The 24,112-nt window shown below is 45.0% G+C and overlaps 1 protein-coding gene across 1 annotated transcript in view; it reads right to left on the bottom strand.

Annotated features, from left to right (window-relative positions):
* The window catches only part of Aco1 (aconitase 1), a 64,409-nt gene that overhangs the window by 15,946 nt on the left and 24,351 nt on the right, over positions 1-24,112 (bottom strand). The window contains exons 4-17 of the mRNA XM_006975323.4: positions 22,701-22,838; positions 15,619-15,688; positions 15,316-15,499; positions 14,717-14,856; positions 12,503-12,674; positions 11,354-11,454; positions 10,416-10,532; positions 9,223-9,382; positions 7,783-7,918; positions 7,008-7,092; positions 6,122-6,278; positions 3,905-4,029; positions 1,567-1,671; positions 362-504 (exon numbers count right to left, since the gene is read on the bottom strand). Coding sequence (XP_006975385.2) covers positions 362-504; positions 1,567-1,671; positions 3,905-4,029; positions 6,122-6,278; positions 7,008-7,092; positions 7,783-7,918; positions 9,223-9,382; positions 10,416-10,532; positions 11,354-11,454; positions 12,503-12,674; positions 14,717-14,856; positions 15,316-15,499; positions 15,619-15,688; positions 22,701-22,838 — 1,833 coding nt within the window. The remainder of the gene's footprint in view (positions 1-361; positions 505-1,566; positions 1,672-3,904; positions 4,030-6,121; positions 6,279-7,007; positions 7,093-7,782; positions 7,919-9,222; positions 9,383-10,415; positions 10,533-11,353; positions 11,455-12,502; positions 12,675-14,716; positions 14,857-15,315; positions 15,500-15,618; positions 15,689-22,700; positions 22,839-24,112) is intronic.

Below are 24,112 nucleotides of genomic sequence, written 5' to 3'. Positions count from 1 at the left end.
GGGTGACCGGGGGTGGGGGGTGAGCTGCACACTCTTGAGGCAGTTCTGTCCACACCGTCCCAACAGGACATGACAATGAATGTCTGGATATACCACTGCTGGGTTTCCAGCAGGCTCTCCGTGGCTTGGGAGAGGGCTGACGCTGGAGCCTAACGCATATGCTGGCTTAGGAAGCTGTCGCTCCTGGTCACTTGTGATTCACGGGCTCTCCTATGGTGCTAGCTAGGCAACAAAAGCTGGAAAATAACCTCAGTAAGGAAAGAACACAGTGTGATCCCACAGGCACCACGTGAGAGGAGAAACGCCAGCTTCATCAAGGTTCCTCCCTTGCCTTTGGCCTCCCTGCCTCACCCACACTCACCCTCGGTTGGTCAGGTAGCGAGCAGCAGGACTGTTCCTTGCAATATTCCCCGCCGGAGAGATATGGTCCGTTGTTACTGAATCGCCTAAATTTAGCAGCACATAGGCATCCACTATAGACTTGGGTGGCTGGAGATCTAACGTCTACGGAAGAATGCACAAGCCAGCATTTGCCCAGGTTTCCCAGACAGGTCACCAGGTGAGCTCAACCAGGTGAACCAGACTGAGAGCGCCACATCAATGCACGGAAAATTCCACTTTACTGGCTCACAGCAACACTGTTCACAATTAGAAGTAAGGTAAACTGAAAACAGTCACATCTGAACCTTGGATAGAAGGTGAAGTATTGGCATTGGCCCTCAAAGGCAATGGGAATGCAGATGTAAGAACATTCTTTCTGCACCTCTATATAATTCTTCAGGTGCCAAGGACAGCTGGGATGCTGACTTCTCCTCCCACCCATTCCAGAGCAATCCATCATGGAGTGTAAGATTTAAACACATTTGGCAAGTCTTGAGGATATTCTCCTGGACCAGTCCTGCAGACCTTAGCTGGTCTTCATCTGGGTGGCGTCTACTCACTAGGATGTCCTTGCACAGCCACACAGAACCTCTGGCCAGAGAAATGGTGCCTACAGCCAAACCTCCTAGCTTCCTACAGCTCTCCCAGCATTATCTGCTGGAGTATGCAAAGGTTTTGTTGTAATGGGCAGCCAGCACAGGGCTGTGGGGCAAGACTATACAAGGGAAAAATCCTTTAAAGAACTAATGCTAAAAAATAAAAAGCCAGGGGCCAGAGCGATGGCTCAGAGGTCAGGAGCACCAACTGCTCTTCAATTTCCAGCACCAAATGGTTGCTCACAACTGTGTAGGTCTAGGGGACCTGATGCCTTCTTCTGACCCCCTTCCCACTGTACACTTGTGGTGCACAGACATGCGTGCAAGCAAACTACTCGTACACACACACAAATGTGAGGCCAGTGAGATGGCTCCAGGTAAACATTCTTGCCACCAACACCAGGCCCGGTGACCTGAGTCTGACCCTGAGACCCACTGTGGAAGGAGAGAACTGATTCAACAAGCTGTCTTCTGACCTCCACACTATGTCATGGTACACCTTTGCCATGCTCACACACTAACATCATATACACAGAATAATAGATAAAATTTAAAAATATACTATCTAAAAATATAATAAAAATCATACCAAGTTTTGGAAGAAGGGTGGTGACTTAATGTATGTAGATTTGGGATTCCACGTGTACAGCTTTTCTGATGGGGCTGCCAAGGCATTCCAGCTTTTGTTTACAGTCTTAAATAAAAAAAGGGGGAGGGGGAGAATTAATCACATTCCAGGCTGGGAAAAACTTGATATATAAATACAAAACATTCAAAAGAGGTCTACTAAAAGCCACTTTGAGTGATAGGAGTCTTAAACAAGCCCTGGTAGAAAGGTAGGAACTTTCTATTCGCTCCATCCCCAGGACTCTTTCTCAGATGACGGCTCCCATGAAGACACGGCCTTCCCACCATTGCTCTGATGGTAACTGTCTACCAGGATGACCTGTGAAGACGCCATGGAGGCAGTACTGAGGGAAGCCTCCAGCCAAGAGCCGGTGGGGGTCTGGGGAACTCAGTCCACCCCCCAGGGTGGCCCTCAGTAGACCATGTCAGCCCAGGTGGGATGAGTTTTGCTTGTGCAGGCCGAGGCCCCTGTTGGGGAGTATTATTTTAAGGTGTGTTACTTTTGTTTATGTTGCATTTGTTTAACTCTGTGAAGCTGTGTTACTGTGCCTGTCTAAAACACCTGATGGTCTAATAAAGAACTGAACAGCCAACAGTGAGGCAGGAGAGAGAAATAGGTGGCGCTGGCAGGCAGAGAGGATGAACAGACCGAGAATCTGAGAGAAGAGAAGGACCAAGAGAGGAAGGAGGAGGACTTCAGGTGCCAGCCACCCAGCCACCCAGCCATACAACCAGCAATGGAGTAAGAAGGAAAGAAAAGGTATACAAGAACAGAGAAAGATAAAAGCCCCAAGGTCAAAGATAGACAGAATAAATTTAAGTTAAGTAAAGCTGGTTAGCAACAAGTCAAGCTAAGGCTGGGCATTTATAAGTAAGTATAAGTCTTCATGTGATGTATTTGGGAGCTGGATGGCAGGTCCCTCAAAAGAGTAAAAACAACCAACAACCGGCCCCTACTGGCTCTGCACCATAGACACAAAATGCTCTTGTTTCTAATTGCTAAGCTTTAGTTACTTTTATTTCCAATATATGTGTATATATCTTCTTTGTTTATGATTTCATATACATGGATACAATGTCTAGGGCGTATCCCTGTTATCCTCTCAGGTGTCCTCCAACTCTAATCACATTCCCTTCCTCCCCTCGACCACCCCTCATTTTCACGCCCTTTTCTTTTCCTGATGTGCTGAGTTTAATTAGCATTGCTTGTATGAACATGGGTCAGGAGGTGTACTGGAGCCCAGATACCTATCGGTGGCTACACAACTGAAGAAATGACTCCTCTTCCCTAGCAACCATTAATTGAGTGGATGGGGCCTCCTGAGTCCCTCCCCAGTTCATGACGGAACCAATGGATAATGAATATATACATTTAAAATTTGGACTTCCGGGTCACATGGACACTAGCGAGTAAAATGACAGCCACTGTGTATTTAAGTTGGCTTGGATTTTCTTCATAGATCCCTTAACTTGATCTTTGCAGAAACATTTTCAGTCAGAGGGCCGATAAGTTCCCAGATACTGTTTCCCAGTGAGTAGCTTGTGGAAGGGAGCAACGAGAGAATTCCATGCCCACGGCCTCTGTCCTATAGTCTTGTTCTCGTTTTAAACCACCACCCTGTCAGAAGACAGTGGCCAGAGGGACGAGGGTAACTGAGGCCTGGAAAAGGGGACTGAACACCATTCATTTTCTTCATTCATTCATTCATTTATAAAAGGAGACTGAACCCCACTCATTTTCTCCATTTATTTATTTGGAGGCAGGGTCTCACTATGTAACTCTGGCTGTCTTGGGACTCACTATGTGGAGCAGGCTAGTCTCCAGCTCCCAGAGATCCATCTGCCTCTGTTTCCCAGTGCTGTGCTGGGATTAAAGGCATGCGCCAACATGCCTGGCTTTCCTCCTATTTTAAAATGTACAACTTTTGTTCTCATTTCAACAAGTTGGCAATCCTGATTGTAATACTTTTTTTTTTAACCATTCAAATGATTCTTTGAGAGGTGCATTCAATCAACTGACTGCACTCCAGTGACTAAATCCAGTGACCATCACGGTGAAACTGCCAGAGAGATGGTCTGAAGACTGTTACTGAGGCTGTGCGTCACATCCCTGTCCCGATCTGTGGCTTGTAGGTTTTGTAAAAACGTGAATCATGGGAGAAGAGTACCCCGCAACCCTGCCCTGGTCAGAGGAAGAAATGCATGTCTCTCTCTGCTTCATGCTCCTGTGGCCTCAGGTCTGCAGCGATGGCACAAAGCTGACACTTAGCAGTGCGTGTGTGCACAGTGACGTGTCTCACCTCTATTTTCTGATAGACCTCCTTAAACATCCCCGGGATGACATACTGCCGTTCCACCGCCTGGATCTCATCTCGAGTTGGCCAGATATCCTTCAGAAACACTTGCTGGCCCTGTGCATTCACTCCTGGGGAAACACGTTACCATTTTCATTATCACACAGTCAGGTCTGTTCCTCCAGGAGCTGTGCAAACAGCGACTGCATCTCTTCTCATAGGTCACATTTCCATCAACTGATTAACACATAACCCGGTAGTACCTGCTCTCTTATTTAAAGACAATTACGGACAGTTTGGCCTCCAGCTTACAGGTTTTGTATTTGTTAATTCAGTGGACTATAGACTGAAACAGGCAAAGTGCCCGTGTGGAACATGCTCCCTCTCATCATTCCCTCACAGTGGGCGTGCAGCACCGACATCCTCACAGGTGTAGCGTGTCTTAGGGATGGTCTGTGCATAACTGAAATCTCTGTCATTTTCTGTTAGGCACTGAGTCACTGGCAGACTTCAGTACCCTCAGAGGTCCCTGAAGCCAATGGACATGGGGAAGGCTGTACAGTACTGTTCTTAACTGGGGACTCGAGGCCAACAGCACACTCATTCACAACTGAATGAAGCCTGTGTCAATGCCAGGGACATCATGGGCGTCTTGTGTATAGAACAGTGGACACTAATTCAGTATTATGCTCCAGGGCCATCTAAAAAAGCAAAATCATCACAAAAGAAACATAAAAGTGAAAAATGGCACTAAGTAGACTATGAAAAGGGCGTTTGTTTACTTACAGACTTACAGAACAAGAAGGCAGCGTGACTCCTGCCTGACTGCGTCACACTGAGCGTGTGATTCAGGGTGATTCAGCTTTCACCCTGTGCTCCTGTCCGCGAAGGGCCATGACAACACTAGGAATACTGACTGAGGGTCAAACACCTTTTAGGGAGTAGGCATAACCGTAAATGTAGAATCCAAAACCGACGAGGGTCAACGGTATGGCATGGCTAGAGTTCCATCTCTTAAAAGCAAGTCTAAGGATACCTCCACATTATCTAGTCTCCTTGGGCTGGAGTGAGGGAGGCATTGAGGGTGAAAGCCCAGGAGAAGCAGACAGAGCAGAGCTTTTAACTGAGAGAATCTGACTGAAGCGTGTTCCTCCAGGGCATACGGAAAAGCGAAGTCCATCCCAGGAGGCCAGAAGGAGGCAAAAGGCCTCTGAAGACTCCAGAATGGCAAGTTGCTAATATGTTTGGACCTTATATCCTGTTTGCCACCTGCTGCCCCAAAAAGAATCTTGCTTCTTTCCTTTGTGTTTTGGGTGTACACTGAAGAACAATTAAAAGACTTCTCTGTCTCCTCTTGTGAGAGCCAAAGTTACATTTTAAGTTTTAATTACTATGCCTAAGAGATCCATGAAACAAAAATGCCTCTGATCTGCAAGCCCCTTGCCCAAGGGCAATAGTTCCTGAAATGCTGGAGGCTATTGTTTATGGGAGATAACAAGCCACATGTTTTCACTTCCCTAAAGAAGTTTGTTTGACCCATCTGCATGAATGTGCTTGATCACATGTGGGCAGGAGGCTCACAGGTAGGAAATACATGAGGATGTATGCTTGCGCCTGATTGGATATAGGCTGGAAGTACATCAGGATGTATTGCCTGATTGAATCTAATACTTAAGTCATGGTAAACCATGACTCAGGGACAATCCCCCACACCCCCATGATACAGAGTTTCTCTGTGTAACAGTCCTGGCTGTCCTGTAACTCACTTTGTAAACCAGGCTGGCCTTGAACTCACTGAGATCTGCCTGCCTCTGCCTCCCAAGTGCTAAGATTAAAGGTATGCACCACCACCGCTTAGGGGCCATTTTTTCTGGGAAACCAGAGATGGGTCTGGCCAGAGCCCATCCATCTGTATTTAATTAAAGGTTGCTTCAAATTTGGCTCTAAATTGTGGTAATGGTCTTATTTTCGACCAGTGGGATTAATACTCTCTAGAGTCTTGTGTTTAGAGACAAGGTCTCACTATGTAGCTCTGGCTAGCCTAGAATTCACCTCTAGAGATCCTCCTGTCTCTGCTTTCTGAGTCTTGGGATTAAAGATATGTGCCACCATGCCCAACTTTCAAGATTCTGTACTTCATTTTGTATTAACAAAAGCAGCAAATCCTTCTAGTCCTATTTTTCAATTCATTGGAAAAAGATAGTTACAAAACCAAAACCTTACCCAAAGGCTCTTTCTCAAAGTCAATCCTGATGGTCCCTGCGATTGCGTACGCTATCACTAATGGGGGAGATGCTAAGTAGTTGGCCCGGGTGTTAGGATGGACTCGACCTTCGAAATTCCTGTTCCCAGACAGCACTCCAACAGCTACGAGGTCTCCCTGTGTGAGGCAAGAGTTCAGTTATCAACACTTATCAGTTCACAGAGAAGGCACTGCCTAGACTTCTCATGTCAGACCAGTTTCCACAGCATTCGGACAAAGCCTTCAGACACCCTTCCCTTACGTCTCCTGCTACAGGGAGGAGGGGAGGGAGGGGTATCCCAGGGGAGATGCTCCACAGGTCAGCATGTAACATCACAGCTTTTGCTGCTGGAGTCTAAGACCACGTGAGGCTACCCAGGAAGAGCAGAAGCTGACAGCTGAAGGAAGCCGTAGTGACAGATCCAGCAGGACTTTTCAGGGTTACAAATCTATGGCAACAGAAACCATGCCGACACCATGAAGTTTACGTTCATTTCTGAGGAGATGGGTCTGAGTTTGAACCAAGTTTCAAATGACCAGCAACACACAATTTTAGAGTCCTTTGCAGTCAAAAGCAGCATGCACTGACCTTTTGCCTGGGGCCAGGCACTGCTCAAAGCACTTTTTTATAATCGTAATTCTCAAAACCAGGTTCTGTCACTTCCAATTCACGGTTGTGGAAACCAAGGCACAAACCAGCTAATTTACTTACAGCTAGTGATTTCTCCTTGTGAAGTTTAGTTCTAAAGAGCATACCTCTGTTACCATATCCCGAATCTAAGGACTGTCATACACCTTCCAGAATTTGCCTTATGTAATAGAAACTCAAACAAGAGGTCTACAGAACGTAGGCTCCTCTGTCGTTACCTGAGTGATCGCCTCCACCACAGGCTCAGGAAGGGGTCCACTGTTGCCAATGCAGGTCATGCAGCCATAGCCCACCACGTCGAACCTGGGTATCAAACAAGGCACAGGCAAGGGCTGCTCTCAGTGAGCGCCTCTGCAGGAACACATCCCAGAGGCCACAGGTCGGGAACAATGGCAGCGGAGTGAGGTTAGGACAGGGCCGTTCTAGAGTTTTCCTTCCTAAGAAGGATGCCACTCACGTTTTTAAACTTGTAACACAAGGAGGTGAATGATCTAGACTATTTAAAAGCTGGAACTAGATGTGTCATTTAATATCCCCATCTCCTATTACTGTGCATTCCCAAAGGCTTTTGAATTTCATGAAACACATGGAGAAAACAGATGTTATACAAACTAGTAAATGACACCGGAATTGGAGGAACTGTTATGGTGACTAATCACTCATTCGCCTCAACGACTAGAATGTCTGCAGCCACGTAAGTAATTAGTTTCGCGCCAAAAGGCAGACTCAATTGCCCAGCCACGCCCAGCCCACGGTTCTTCTCAGTGCAAGTGAGGACCGGTGCCCTCTGCTGGGGAAAGAAGGGAATGCCACATGGAAGGAAGCACCATCCCAGGGGCCCAACCATCCCAGGGGCCCATGCACTCGGAAAGCTGGGGTTTAAGTCCATCTACTCAGTGATAAAAGGCTGTGAAAGTTCACAGGATCCGGTAGGGTGATAACCGGGACACAAGGACACAGGACTAGGACACAAACAAACACCCTCTCCCTCACCCTAGCTGGGACAGATAAGGCATGACTCCACTCTCTCGAAGGTAGTAGGTGACCACACCACTTCCAGGAGACAGGCTGGTTTTGACGTAAGGCTTCACATTCAGCCCCGCTTCCACAGCTTTCTTTGCTAACAATCCTGCGGGACAGTGAACAGAGACACAGCGTGGGTGGCTAGTTACTCTGATATGAAGAACACTTTAGGAAAAGGCCTGGTTTTTTCCAGTTACGTTTGTTGACCAATGGATCAAAAGCTCACTACCTAGAGACAGTTCATGCATGCAGCAAGCCCAGCTGAGTCATGGAGATGAAGCAAGAGGCAGGTGGACCTTTGTTCCTCTTAATAAACAAACCCCAGCCTGCCGTGGTGACTTACATCTTTAATTCCAGCAATTGGGAGGCAAAACCTCTGTGAGTTAGACCAGCCTGGGCTTATACAAACAAGTTCCCCCAAACCAAACCAAACCAAGCAACCAAACAAACAAAAGAAAGAAATCCCAAACCACTTAGGGATATCTTAGGAGTTTTTAATTTTTGGAGAAAAAAATGATCTAAAATTGTCTCTTTGGATTCAGATGAAAATTCTATCAGGAAAGGTCTTTTCTGAGATACACAAATTGTGTACTGATTGGAAGAGAACACTGGCAGCCAACGGCACATCTAGACCACAGATATTCCTAAAGCAGAGGATCAGAGGCCCTGGGCCCCATCAGGACCATAAGAGAATGGCGCATGCTCTGACTCAGGAAGTGTAACAGCGGAGAGGAAGAAATGAGGCAGAGAGAAGAAATGAGGCAGAGAGAAGAGGGGAGGTCATGAGGATACACAGGCCGTGGGCAGCTGCTGGTGTTCCCCAAGAAAACTGGCTTGTTCCAGATAAGTATGGAAAGTTGAGGTGGCAAAGATGACCTCTAAAAAGGTTTTCCTTACAGGCCCTTTAAGAAAGAACTATTGACCCTGGTCTCTGGACTCGAGGGAAGCTCTCAAGGTGGTGAAACATCAGAACTAAGGAGATCTTATAACACTGAACTCTACATTTAACTATTAACTACCTCACAGCATTGCACAACAGGCTGCTACACCGAGCTTCATCAGCCAGGGATCTGTGCCCTGGTCCAGCTGCAACTGCCAATGCACCAAAGTCTCCCTGCCAGGCTTACAGGGACAAAGTCCATGACAAGAGCTTCTTTTTCTGTTCTCAGGGAGGACTCAGAGGCTAGGCACTGGCAGAAATCCAGTTTCCTCTGCTTCCTTCTACTGATTTTCTGTGCTAATTACAAAAGGAAAGGCTGTCAAACACTATGAATTCCACTGCAAATATTTTGCTTTGGATGCTTTTTGCTGCATAGGAATTTTCTGGGCCAATCTGTCTGTGCATCTGTAAAATGTAAAATTCTACTCCCACACCCAGGAGACCCAGAGCATGGAAGCAGATGTGCTCACCTGCTCCCAACATCACGGATGGATTGCTGGTGTTGGTGCAGCTGGTGATGGCAGCAATGACCACAGAGCCATGAGCAAGAGTGAATTCGCTGTTGTTGTAGATAAAGGTCTTGTGGTCATCGTGATGGTCTGGAGCAACCTGAAAACCCTTAAATCCTTGCTGTGGGAAGGGAAGGTTGAAAATATTACATGCTAGAAGAAAGAAAACGGGGCACACACAATGTGCTATAATAAGAAAAAGTGCCAATTATTAACAAAACAAATACTTCTCTGAGTAAACTTTGAAATGACAGAAAATTTAAACTTCGCTTTATGCTTTTTAGATATGCACAAAGGCAGCCGTGAGTCCTGAATCTCGCTCAGCAATGAAGTGAGTAACAACCACTTCCCTCCCTCCCCAAGAATAGGAGACTAAATCTATTAATAGTTCAAAATTAGTCTGCAAAGTATATAGTGTAGTGGTCGTGGCCTGACGGAGACTACCGATTCTGATCTCATGGAAATCTGGAGAAAGGTGACTTGTATTAATATTGCTTTCAACTAATCTGATCAGTAATGTAAGATACAGCCGAACATCTGGTATCACGCTGATGCCTCATGGATAAACTCCATCTCAACCTCTCATTTGGGAGACACTCACTGAAAATCTGAACATCAGCCATCTTGCTGGGAGCTGTGCAGGGCAACAGTGGTTATGATGCAAATCTTATGGTCAAAGGTACAGATCAGTAAGGGAAATCACACATACTCAGAGAGTGCCATGGAGTTTCAAGTGAGGGAAAGATGAATTCCTGCTAGGAGATGCTCGGGGCCATGTTACAGAGAATAGTATCTGAACAGAACTTTAAGGATTGGACAGAATAGGATGTCAGGGGATGAAGCAGAGGCATGCACACAGAGAGAGGCATGAACAAAAGTCCAGGGACTTAGAGCCTGAGTCAACAGGGCGGACAACACTGCAGGAGGGGGCCTTTCACATCAAAAGGTCATATGCATAAACAGGGGTTGTTTTTAGTAGGCAGGCATGTGCTGTAGAGAAGCTGCTAGGCCCATAGCCAATGGGGGAATCATGAAGGGGTTTAGGAAGGAGAAGAAATGTCCTTGGTACCAGGCTTCAGGAAGATTCATAACAAGGTGGGGTGGAAGCCTGGGCACAAAGAAGCAAGGTACAGGGTAGAGTCCAGAGGCCCTACCTTGGCTCCAAGGCAGCTTTCAAAGTCCTTTTTCATGTCAGACACAGCAACTTTGTCTTGGGGTCTTTTTGGTCCACTGCAGCAAGGCACAACTGTTTTCAAATCTAACTCCACGACCTGTTCACCCAAACCAAAAGCAATTATAGAATTCATAAAGAAATAGCACAATCACACCAGAGACCTTAGAACATCCCAACAACCAACAGTCAAATAAACAAGCTGCCATGTTCTAAGTCAGGGGAGCCTGTGATCCTTTTATCAGGTCAAAAATTAATTTCCCAATATTAAGATGGGCATGGGAATAGCATGGGGCCGGCAGGGCTCTTTACTGCCTTAGAGAGACGGGGTAGACACCGGCTGCCTGGTCCTCCACTTGCTGCTCTGTAGAGTAGCTAACACGTGGCTCTTGCGGGGAGACGGCTTTCTACTGAGGGAAGGAGCCACAAGTCATCACTGCAGAAGACAGGCTGTCAACTCAACGAGTTCTTCCTTCCTGAATGATGCAGGAAAACTGGGACCCCAGATGGGTCTAGTTTACTCTCTAAACTTTGGCTGCTTATGGAAACATGGATTCAGTTTGTACCCCTAGAAAATAAAGCAAATCACTGGATAAACAGACCCACGGACGTGCTCACGCCTCCATTTCTCTCCAGGACTGTAATAATGATACCTAATAAGGTCTGCCATGCCTAAGTGTCAATCAGGAGTTGGGGGAGGGAACGCTCAACTCACGAAGGTTAGGTCAGCAGTCATATTAAGAAGTTACTTTGATATGTTATGTCCTTCACCTTTTCACTCTCCACTGTTGGCCACCCCATTCCCTTACCACGACAACACAGGCACTAACTTCCCACAATTCTGTCACCTGTGGAAAAACAGACACCCGCAACTGCTGCCTCAGAAAGCAGAACTGTGTTGTTTGGAGGGCGCTCTCATACCTGAGTGAAGTCTGGGTCTTGAGAGGGGTCGTTGAAATCTCGGAACATGCCTACAGCCTGAAGATACTGTTTAATGTGCTTTACTTTGTTCTCCTCTCGACCTAAATGGCGTTAGCAACAGATGAACACGTTACTATTTCCGGGTTAGAGATATGAACCGAGAGCCCATCTGCAGTTCTGAGGTCACGCCATCTACTGGGCACCTCCACCAACGTCTCTGCTCCTTCAGCTTCCGGGCTGCTGTTTATCAGGCACCATCCGCTATTCCTACCGAAGTGATGTGTACGGAACAGATTCTGGCTCTACTCACAGACGTGCTTCATCTTTTTGGTGACAGCCCTTACTCAAGAGGATCCTGAGCTGAAACCCACTGCTCGGGTGCACCCGTACATCTGCCCTCAATTTGCCACGGTCACTCTTGGCATTACCTTGTTAAAGTAATGACCCATCACCTCAGACTTTGGTGTGCCTGCCACTGTGTGCTAAATGTTTCAAATGAATTACTTCAAACCCTGTGCTTTTATCATGATCCCACCAGACAAGTACCGTTATTATTCTCATTTACTGATGAGGAAATGCTAGTGCAGGAAAATTATTAGGTAACTTCACTACAGAATACAGCTAGGAAATGGCAGGACTCACATTTGCATCCAAAGTCTAAAGTCTTAACTCCCAGTGCTCCATCACTAGAAACACAACCCAGAACCCACAGCTGTTCTGAGTATAACGGCCAGAGGCTATTTATTATTTAGCCTTGGGTGATTACACTTCTCTGATTCTAGGTTTTCCTTCCTATTATTTAAGCTAGTAATTTATCACTTTATACTACCAATGTATGAAGGGGAAGACAGTAAGTGAATGCCAGTGCCTGGTACCCGACAGGCACCCCAGAGACAACAGTTACCACCACTATGACCTTGTGTACCAATATAAAACAATTAGCATCTGAAAAGCAGTATACACATTTGGGTTCTGGGGTACCAGAGAGACTTGTTGTTCTTGGCTATCACAGGTCCAGTTCACATCTCCTTAAATCCACAACATACTTTGTCTCCATAGAGAGGAAATAAGTCTAACACAAGAGCATCATGTGAGCTGGAGGAGGCAGGGCTGGGATTCTCAGGGTCTCTGCTTTCAGCCCTCCCCTACCTGTCTGCAGTAGGTATGCGATGCTAACTTCATCGACCGGGAAGAAGGCCGCAGTCGCGCCGTACTCTGGGCACATGTTGGCAATCGTAGCTCGGTCAGCAATGGATAGCTGGGCCACTCCTGGTCCGAAAAACTCCACAAATTTGCCCACAACCCCAACTTGCCGGAGGTGCTATATGGTAGAAACAACAGGAACGTTTGAGGCTAGACAGCCGTGTTTAAAACACAGAACTATCTCTTTGCAATGCTCCCTAGAAGGACTGGATCCCAGGATGGCAAAGGACATCCCTGATCGTACTGTACCAACATTAAAAGGGCCACTGTGATGTGAACATTGGGGAACTGGGAAGAGGTGGGCAGGGACTCTACTAGTTCTCCACCAACCCTCCTGTAGATCTGAGATTGTACCAAATAATTCTTATTTTATAAAAAGAGAGAAAAGGAATGCCCAAACTATGAATTATACCAGATAAGTTGTTCTGAATGACATTCAGAAGGAAACACTGAAGGCATTCAAAAATGCCTTCTTTCAACCTAGATAAGTTTAGTTCTTATATAATCACAGTATTTAATAAATGATTTGTTTCTAAAGACATAATGCATAGCTCTTGCTACTACAAACCCCACAGACTGCCCATCTCCTGTCCTCTCTGCCCATCTCCTGTCCTCTCTGCCCATCTCCTGTCTTCTCTGCCCATCTCCTGTCTTGCTCACATAAGCCATCCCCCAGAGCTGAGGCTCCAGCACTGATCAGTTAACTGTACAAGGACGCCAGCCTCACAGGCAGCTGAGTGCATGGAAAAGTCCTTCAGCTACGTGCATTCTACCAAACTTTTGGGGTGAGCCCTGTTAGTCCATTTTTGAAAATGATTGTGACAATCTGTGGTATTCAATAAATCCAATTCTAAATTCCATAACGATTAAATTGAAGACAAACTTTTGGCTTTTTCAGCATGGGTTCTCTACAAAGACTCTATACTATATAGACCAGGAAAAAATTATTTAAAAACAAAGACCATGAAACTACTTTTTTTTTTTTTTTTTCCAAGACAGGGTTTCTCTGTGTGGCCCTGGCTGTCCTGGAACTTGCTCTGTAGACCAGGCTGGCCTCGAACTCAGAGATCTGCCTGCCTCTGCCTCCTGAGTGCTGGGGTTAAGGGTGTGCACCACACAGCCCAGGTGAAAGTACCTTTTTTTGTAAAGCAAGTGAGTTAAACACACACACACACACACACACACACACACACACACACACACACACACACACACACGATTCTTGTAAGAGTTTAAGAAAAAGCCCTAATAATAACTTCCAACTTGTAGCTACATCTGTTGCAATAAAGTAACTTACAATAAGAGAAGAAAGTGTAAAATTATTCATGGAACTAAGTTGCTATTTACATATAGAAAGATCCAGGTGGGGCCAGCAAGATGGTTCAGTTGGTAACTTGATACCAGGAATCCACAAGTGGAAGGACAGAACCAACTCCTAGAGGTCACCCTTGGTCCTCCACACATGCCATAGCCAGAGCTAAAAATGTAATAAAACTCAAGAGAAAAAGATCCATGTGGAAAAACTGTAGCAAAAGTGTAAAATATATGTGGGAATAATTTTCAACCTCAAGATTACTTCTGGGAAGGATAGGCTCTTCTGAACCACACATATATGCTAATTCTAGATAATCAGAAATTATAAATACACGCTAACCCATAAAAACAGCCTCTGAAGCAAATCTGACAAGACATTATTTAAAGTCTCTTTAAATCTTGGTGACAGGAGCTGGACAAGAGGCAGAGGCAGGTGGATCTCTGTGAATTTGAGGACAGCCTAGTCACATAGTAAGTTCTAGGACAGCTACCTACATAGGCTTGTCTCGGGGGGAAAAAAAGAAAAAAAAAAAGAAAAGAAAAAGAAGCATGACTTTAATTTCTGGGTATTTTATGTCACAACTTTAAAAATCAAGGAAAAGAATAAAGATAACCATCTAAACTTAACCACAAGAACCCTTTTTAATCTCATTTTATTTTTATAATTTTTCAACGTATTGTATCCTGGCGTCTCTAGAGCACACCCACTCCATTAAGTTTATTCTGTTTGTCATTGGTTTTCCAAGAGGCTTTGGCTTTGTGTGTGCGCATATGTGTGCGTGTACATGTGTGTGTGTGTGTGTGTGTGTGTGTGTGTGTGTGTGTGTGTCTATATAATCTCATTACCTTGGTAATGGTGAGCACGATGTCCGTGGATGTGACCAGAGGGTGGGGCTTCCCCATCAGCTTGTAGCCAATCACTTGAGGAAGCACCATGCTGATGGGCTGACCCAGCATGACAGCTTCTGCTTCGATACCACCTACACCTGCAGGGAAGGGCACAGCAGAACAACGGCGTTTCAAGCCCTCAGTATCCCTCAGGCACAGACTCAGGAAACCCAGGCGGCATGAGTACCTGGTACAGCTGTATTTCCCTAGGGAACACTCGTTTTTCTCTATTCCCTCTATAGACTGTGCCCTCCCCTAGTGCCCTGATTAAAATCTCTTCAGTGCCACACTTAATAGAGAGAAGATTTAGGAGGCTCCATTGTTAATGAACACCTAGCTGATATCACTTATGCAAATGTCCTCGAACTTAATTCAGTTTATTGTTCCAAATAGAGAGTGAATGTCTTGTTTTCTAGGCACTGAAAACCATGGCGGTCAACAAAAATGTGCCCTCCTCTGTGACCATGGGAACACAAGCAGTGAACGAGGTGTGTGCTCCAGAATGAGGTGCGTGCTCCAGAAGAGTGCCCTCCACAGGAATGTGGGAGAAGACTCACCCCAACCAAGAACTCCCAGACCATCAATCATGGTAGTGTGCGAATCTGTGCCCACGAGGCTGTCTGGGTAATAACATCCATCCTGATCAAATACGACTCTTGCCAAATACTCCAAATTCACCTGGTGAATGATTCCTGAGCCAGGAGGAATAATCCGCATATTGCAAAAGGCCTGGGAACCCCACTAGGATTGAACAACAGAAGGGACACAGTGAAGACATTTGTACTTGGTCATCGGCACACCTCTCCTCAAGCCCCACAAACATGAAAAACCAAACGGTGAAACCAAACTCTGGCCCATACCTTTAAGAATTCAAATCGTTCTCTATTTCTTTCAAATTCCAGGTCTTGATTCTTCTGTAAACTGTCTGTCCTGTCAGAGAGGAAAACTAAATGTATAAATTGTAAGGCTTCACATGGCATCCATCCAATCTGTTGTGATGAATCAACCAAGCAGCCACTGCATCTGCGAGCTTGCAGGCTGGTATACACTGTTACCAGCTGGAAAACTGAGGTAAGCCGCCAAAAACATGTAACAAATCACCTGCTTCAAGTGATTCCACCAAAGCCCTAAGACAGTAGAAAAACATGAGCTGAATTCCACTGAAACTTAATACCCAAGTCGCACTCTCAGGGGCAAACTCAACACCATGTATGGCAAGAGCAGCAGAGACACTTAAGGGGCCTTGCTTCTGCACCTGCTTCTCCTCTATGACCCCATCAGTCCTCTCTGCTGGGCCACATGGGGGTGGCATGCGCATGTGTTTATGCCGGAGACAGAGGACAGCAATGCCAAGGGCCCGTTGATGTCATAATCCCAGTCTCCTATCTTTCAGATGGGGGTTTTTGAAGATGGCTGCTCTCCATGAACAACTGCAAACCCAGATTACAGGCAGAGGTTTATTCAAGGTCATTCAGTAGAGTAAGTCACAGTCACAACTCTGCAGGTTTAGCAGAGAGAAGGCACATGTAATCTGTATATGATAGCTCGAGGAAACACTAACTATACAGCTAAGACCCAAGTCAAGCTCCACTCATTAGATAATCATTAACTATTGCCATTACTAGGAAACAGCTACTATTCTAACTACTTGATTGATTTTCTCATCGAGCCTCCATAATGATAGATCTTGAGTTGGGCACTACTAAAGCACACATTTTCATCCGAGCACAGTGAGATCCGCAGAAGTTAGGAAGGCTGTTGAGTGCTGCACAGCTAGGAACTGGTGAAAAGGGAACTGATGTCTGGGCATCTGGATCAGAGCTCACACTCTTTACCTCCTCCATTATTGCCTCCTGCAGGCAGTCATGGCGACCGTAACCACAGGAGGCGCTGAGCGCCCAGACTCCCAACTCTATACCCATCATCTCCCTGTGTCATCGTCACACCCCCTTCCCTCCACCTGCCGAAGCACCAGCAGTGGCACAGGAAAGCTGGATAACTTGTTGTGGTCGGATGACTGATCAGTTACAGAGCTGTCATCTGAACCCATGTCTGATTGTCCCGGAGCCTCCATTTCATACTCAACCCTTCTTTTCACTTCCAAATCAGCTATGGGAACGCAAAGGCTGCATTTTCATTACTTAGGTGGAGCTCAGGGCCTGGCAGGAAAGAGAAGGAACCAAGCAATAACCAAGTGCTATTATCAACTCTGGACATATAGCACCGGATGTCATAGGAGCAGGCAGAAAGGGCCATGAACTCAGATCGGCAGAGCTTCCAGAAGGAAATGACATCAATCCAGGCAGAAGGATGAAAGGAGCCAGCCAGGGAAAATCAGACAGACACTCTTTGGGAAGAAGATGTGAACTGAAGTTCCCTGAAAAAGGCCACCCCAATGCTGAAGGCTATGCTCAGTGACCACTGCTTAGAACTTTTGATTGGGCAGAGTTGGGATGTTGCAGACCTAGGGCTAAGATTATCTTAGGCCGCTGTTAGGTCTTTAACAGCTCTGCATCACCCACCTCTATTTCTAACCTGACATTCTTTTGACTATCAAGTAAAGCCTTTGGAATGTATTAACAGACCACTAGCTTACACCATCCAAGAAGCTAAGCACACCGGAGTTTCCTGCTTTCTGTTAGCTGCCTATCTGGTGTCCCTGCCAATGTATATGGCAGATGAACTGGCGGCTCATGAAGGTATTTATGGAACCATTTCCACAAGGCAGCATGCCAGTCAGGGGCAACCTGAATCTGTACTCCGAGGCACGGGAACTCATACCTGGCTCAGAAAAACTATCATAAACTATAACAATAAACTATACCTGGGCCAGAATAAACTATCATATTCCTTTTGAAGTGAGAGCTGTGTGTGTATAGAGGAAACAAAACAAACAAACAAAAAAAACCAGCCAGCTTGTATTACTTACCTGAAAACACATTTAGTGAATACACTGCCCCCTGCCCCCACTGTGACATGAATATTCTCCAAAAATAATTATTAGTTATTTTAATGGGATCAATTTCTGAGACACATTCGAGCATGGGGCAGGGGGTGTTCTAAAACTATAGCTCCAGAGCTGAATTCAGCTCAATATTTGTACATGCTTCATCCCCAAAGAATGGTTTTGCTTTAAAGATTGGGGATGGGTTATATGACAGAGATAGCATGTGGCTAGCAAAGCCTGAAATATTTAATTCTGAACTTTGCAGAAAAAAATGTATCGATTCTACTGAGAAAATGAATGTTGGAGAAAAGCAAAGAAAGACGCAGAGAAAGGGGCCCAGCTGAAGCAGACACCTCTATCAGCAGGTCCTCTGGATGCATGCAGCTACTCTGCATCTCCACTGTTCCTCTGTTCCTCCTGAGGACTCCAGCCCACCCCTCCTGCCTGTCTCTCCAGGCCCCGGTGCATCTGTGTCAAGGGGAAACCTGAGTGCCCTGACTTCCTTCCTAAATCATTTCCTCCATCCATTCCTCATCTAACAATCTCCCCTCCTTCTATTTAGCCCTACAGCTACCAAAGTATTTATCATAAACACAGCCCCCAGCTGGTTTCACATTCCCTTAAACTCACCTTTCATATCATCACTAGTTTGAGTTTTCTACATACACAGATTATTATCAGCTCACCATATTCTAATAAACTATAAACCCTTTGTTTCAAAAACCCAAGTTCTTCAGCCTGACGTAAACCTTGCTTTACCAGACCCTCCGTATTCTCCAGCCCAGCTCTCAGGGTCGCCACATGGCGGCTTTCATATGACTCTGACTCTGTCCTCTCCTAGGATGGACTTTTGGCTCCTTCCTCCTTGGTCTGTGTGCTTCAGGACCCTGACTGAGTGGCCTCTGAAGAGCCTTCTGGCTCCCAAGTCAGGGTTGTTTGCACCTTCCTGGAGTGACCACACTAAGCAATTGCATTGAAGTTATGTAGTCATTAAACTTCCTCTTTGAAATTGACTAGTTTATTGAATAAATACGGGTACAACACAGGTCTGTTAAACCTGTTTTACAGAGAAAAGAAAACCAAACACCAGAGAAGAGATCTCCAAGCATCGTTTCCACCAGTGCAGGCGAGACTCTGACTCATGTGGCTGCTGCCATCTATTCTGACACACAAGCACTTCTGGACTTTACCCTCCAGCATCAGGAGGCTGTGGGAGTCGAAGCAGGGAATGAACGAGAAGGCTTGCCCCAGAATATGGTGCGCAAAATGATAAGAAGCCAGAAATGCCCAGGCTGTTCCAAGCTATAGTGATTTCAGGTAAAAACCCAACACTATGAAAACAAAACCATATTGTGCTAAGTGTGGCTCAATTAGTCTTGTTGTGGTTATCAGAAAAAATGAACAGACCTAGAATTCAAATTTTTAAAATTTATTTTATTACCACTCAAAACTCTCCTAAATTGGCACAATCTAATGAGCCTTTTGTGTTTGGGGACAAGGTCTCCTGTAGACAGGCTGGCCTTGAGTTCTTGATCTTCCCATCTTGATATTCAAGGTACTAGGATTACAAAGGTGTCAACATGTAGCAGGTTTTCTTTGGGTGGCCAACCAGCTCCCAAATCATGTCATGGAAACATTAACTATGAATGCTCAGCCTTAGCTTACACTTGTTTCTACTAGCTTTTTTAAATTAACCCATTTCTTATTAATCTATGTGCTGCCCCAAGGCTCATTTACCTCATCTACATACTGTCCAGCCTGCTCTCCTGCCTCCTCCATGTCTGTGTATCTGCCTCCCTGCCCCAACCAAATGGCCACTGGCTGGTTGGGCCCCATTTTCTCTCTGCCCACCAGCCCCATCTATCTCTCCTCTGCCTAGCTATGGGTCATTCAGCTTTTTATTAGACCAATCAGGTGCCTTAGGCAGGCAAGGTGAAACAGCAACACACCTTTACATAGTTAAACAAATGCAGCATAAACAAAAGCAACACAGCTTTACATAGTTAAACAAAGATTCTATGATTCTATCCCATAACATCAACATGCCTTATTCCAATCTAGAGAACTTCTAAAGAGGTCTCTGAATGTGAATGGCCTCATAAACAGATGGGATGATTTCCCCATGATTATGTGATATAAATTCACATTTATAGTGTCTGAGACTTTCACAGAATAGAGCCTAGAAATTTATAAGTAGTATTTCCAGAAAAAAACAGCTTTCATGAAACCTGGTCATAAACTGTTGTGAAATTCTTGGGGAAAAGCCAGGGGCAGTTCTGAGATAAATGCAGGACACATGACAGCAACATGCTGGTTAGGTCCTCAGTAGCTGATGATGACAAGGAAAATGATATTCAGACTAGATAAAGAGCTCCCAACTATTGAAAATACACAACCCTGACATCTTTACCTGGCTTTCCCAGCTCATTTCAAGAATGGAGCTGGGAGTTAGCCCATAGCACTCACTTCCATAACAGTCAGCACATATCACATTTAATTCCTTTAGGGTTTTTTGTTTGTTTGTTTGTTTGCTTTTCGAGACAGGGTTTCTCTGTGTAGCTTTGTGCCTTTCCTGGACCTCACTCTGTAGACCAGGCTGGCCTCGTACTCACAGAGATCTGCCTGCCTCTGCCTCCTGAGTGCTGGGATTAAAGGCATGTGCCACCACCGCCCAGCCCATTTAATTCCTTTAAAGGATAAGGACTTCCAAAGCTGAAATTCAAAACAAACAAACAAACAAAACAAAACAAAAACCCATTAAAACCAACCAACAACCAACCAACCAACCAACCAACCAACCAATCTACCTACCTACCTAGCACAACTGGGGCTGGTGGTCTGACTCAGTATGTAAAGGCAGCTGCCACCAAGCTGACAACCAGAGTTCCACGCCTGAGGTGCACAGGGTAGGAGGTGACATGTCCCCTGATCTGCACGTTTGCACCACCCCCACCCCCACACAAATGCATGCAAAATAAATCATCCTAAACAGTTTTAAAAAACAGCTACTATGTGTGTGCACTAGATTTAAATGGGTATATGACATTCACCCTTGCATTTCTGTTTTCCTAATACCATTTCCATTAAGATCATGTAAATGAAAAAGGTCCATTAAAAAACAAAAAGGGTGGAAGTCAACACTTAAAGGGAAGAAAAAAATATCAAGTGATAGCCCAGAGGCATTGACAGCATGAGCACTTGGGATTTGAGGCCAGCGGGTCAGACATGAAATCACGGCATTCTGCCTCCAGTCCCTTCACCTTCCAGGAAGGAACAATGAAACCTTGCTGCTAAGGTGAAGTTGCTATGACTTTGGGAGGTGACTTTATTATTACTTATGAGGTAGGACTTTAGAAAATTCTTACTCAACTTCTTGTTTGCAGATCGGAACCATCAAGCTGGGCTCGTGTGATTTAAAGAAGGTACTGGAGAGAGAGAACACCTAAGGATGGTTCCAGGGCCAAGGGAAAGGTGAAGGTGGGGAATTCAGTCTCCGTGTCCAACATCTGTCAGTTCCAGGACAGGTCCTTTCTCTCCGTGTTGAATTTATCTGGTTTAAATATCTCAATATGAACTAGAGAATGGCTTATTCCTAATTTCCTTGGAGGGTATATGAAACCCACTGTGAGTCAAAGGGAAGAGGCAAAGAGTTTCTTTTTTCTCAGGCTTAACTTTTTCTTTGGGTTCATGATGCACCAAGTGCACTCCCTGGATTCTGCTGTGGTACAGGCTGACTTTCTGCACCTTCTAGTGCATCATAATGGGACTGGAAATGCACAGGAATGTTTACTATCTAGATGTCATTTAGCCCAAAGACTCACTCTCAACAACTCCAATTTAAGCAAAGACTTTTGGAGAATGAGGACTAAAAGTTCACTAAAAAATACTACAAACCTCAGTTATCTGTAAAACAAGTTAGGATTATAAATGCTACACATGTTTTGCTTAAGCAGCATTCACTTTTAAACATTTGTTAAGAAGTCATCGCTAAGTTGTGAGTTTGCAACTTTGTAAAGTCATATGTTCAATTTCTTTATAAAGACATTTTACTATCCACACCTTTGGATGCCGGGTGGAGGGACAGGTGAGAAGGAGAGATTTTGTTTGTCCCCATGGAAAGGGGGTATCTCAGTCATGTTAAGTTACCTTCTCTTTCCACCAAGGGATAATTTCAAGGTCACCAGCTTTAGTTATGTTAAGTGCCTATTACATGCATGCTCCAGTCCAGTGAACCAGCAACTCACTCGGCTGGACACGGGCTAGACGATGAGGGATTTCTGATGTGTGAATTTCAGCTGGCTAGGAAAGATGACATGGACCTTGGCAGGAGAGGGTGGGATGAGGATATAGCCCAGACAGAAGAGATGGAGGGCAGAACTAGTGTAGGCCTTATTTGCATGCACAGGGAGCCAGTCACAGAACAGTTTCTTGTGATAAAAACAGGAATAAAGCTGCAGTAGTTAAAAAACCCCTCAACTCTTCTAAAGCCAGACATGCACTTGCGTTGACAAGCTCTCATGGCAAAATGTACACGTGTGTTTTGATTCATTCTTCAAGCTAGAGTAAAGCCAGTAGATGCAGACCACTCCTTTTCAAAGCAAACAGACAGGCAATGATAGCATTTACATAATCCATTTCTCCCAGTATCATTCACTGGAAAGTCGATTTTCTGGCATCACCTTTAAAGATATTCTCAAATACGCATGCATGTTAAAGAATTGTCTTACATTTATTTATTTGTCTGTATGTGGGTATGTGTGGGCATGCGTGTGCCATGGCACTCATATGTACGTCAGGAAATGACTTGTGGGACTTGGTTCTCTCCTTCTGTCATGTGGATCCCAAGAATGGAACTCAGGTCCTCAGGCTTGGCAGCAAGTACCCTGACTCGCTGAGCTATCATGGGCCCAACATGTACACATATTTTTAAAACACGTGTATTCCAAGATTTTTCACAAAGAAGAAAACCAAGGAATCCCTTCTAACCCTCCTCACCTTCTGCTGAAATCAACCTGGATGGAATGATCAATTACAAGGTCAGCGGGACAGACAGGATTTATTTTCTCTGGATTTCCTCCCAATTTCTTCACAGCATCACGCATTGCAGCAAAATCAACCACAGCTGGCACACCCCTAGGGGGGAAAAAGCAAGCAGAAAACAGCCATGAGTGTGTGTGACTGGATTTTGCAGGTTTTGCCATTGTTAATACTGACAAGGGACTATGTCATCAGAGGCATTAGGAATAGGTGACTTAGAAAAGTGTAAGTTGTTCTAAGCATATTTCCTTGAGCAGAAATCACACAGGTGGTAAGTTGCATGACTGAGCAGAATGTCCTTGTAGAACTCCACCAGTAAATTAACTTGAACACAAGAAACTATGGGGAAGACGGGATGTTTGCATTCAAGAAGTCTGATGAGAGTGGACTGCTTCCCAGATCATTCCTTCAACTTTAGACCAGACTTGAAGGAGTGGATATATACCTTGGAATAAGACTAATCAAAAAAGTGAAAAGTCTTTTTAATGAAAACTTTAAAACACCAAAGAAAGAACTTGAAGGTACTAGAAGATGGACAGACGTCCATACTCATGGACTGGAAGAATCAATGTTGTAAAAGTGGCTATATTACCAAATCATCTACAGGTTCAATGCAATCCTCATCAAAATTCCAATGCTATTCTTCACAGAAATAGAAAAATATAATGTTAAAATCCACATGGTCAGACAAAAGACCCCAGGCTGCCAAAGCACCCCCCAGTGTCTTAGCTTCTTTTCTCATTGCTGTGATAAGTTATTGGCAATGTCACTTATTAAGGGAGAAAGGGCTTACTGTAACCCATGGTTCTCGGTACAGTCCTTCACAGTGGGGTACAGTGGGGAAGTCAAGGCAGGAGCCTGCAGCGGCTGATCAAGAAGACAGCAAAGAACACATGCTAAAGTGGAGAAAACACTTTAGGATGCAAGTGTGGGCAAGACATCTCTCAGCAGGATTCCAGTCTACCCAGGAGATAAGGCCAACAGCTGATAAATGAGGCCTCATAAAATGAAAAGGCTTCTGCACACTGAAGGAAACAGTCTATCAAGGGAAGAGACAGCTTACACAATGGGAGAAAGTCTTCACTGGCCATACAGCAGACAAAGAACTAACATCTAGAATATGCAAAGGTCTCAAAAACTAAACAAGCAAGCAACCCAATCAATAAACAGAATAACGAAACAAAAGGACAGCTCTTAAAAGAAGAAATATGGGGTTAGGGATTTAGCTCAGTGGTAGAGTGCTTGCCTAGCAAGCGCAAGGCCCTGGGTTCGGTCCTCAACTCCAGAAAAATAAATAAACAAATAAAATAAAATAAAATAAAAATAAATAAATAAATAAAAGAAGAAATACAAACTGCTAAGAAACACAT

Source organism: Peromyscus maniculatus, chromosome 2 (genome assembly GCF_049852395.1).
Source record: "Peromyscus maniculatus bairdii isolate BWxNUB_F1_BW_parent chromosome 2, HU_Pman_BW_mat_3.1, whole genome shotgun sequence".
Lineage (NCBI taxonomy): Eukaryota > Metazoa > Chordata > Mammalia > Rodentia > Cricetidae > Peromyscus > Peromyscus maniculatus.
This window is presented reverse-complemented; position numbering and strand designations above follow the sequence as displayed.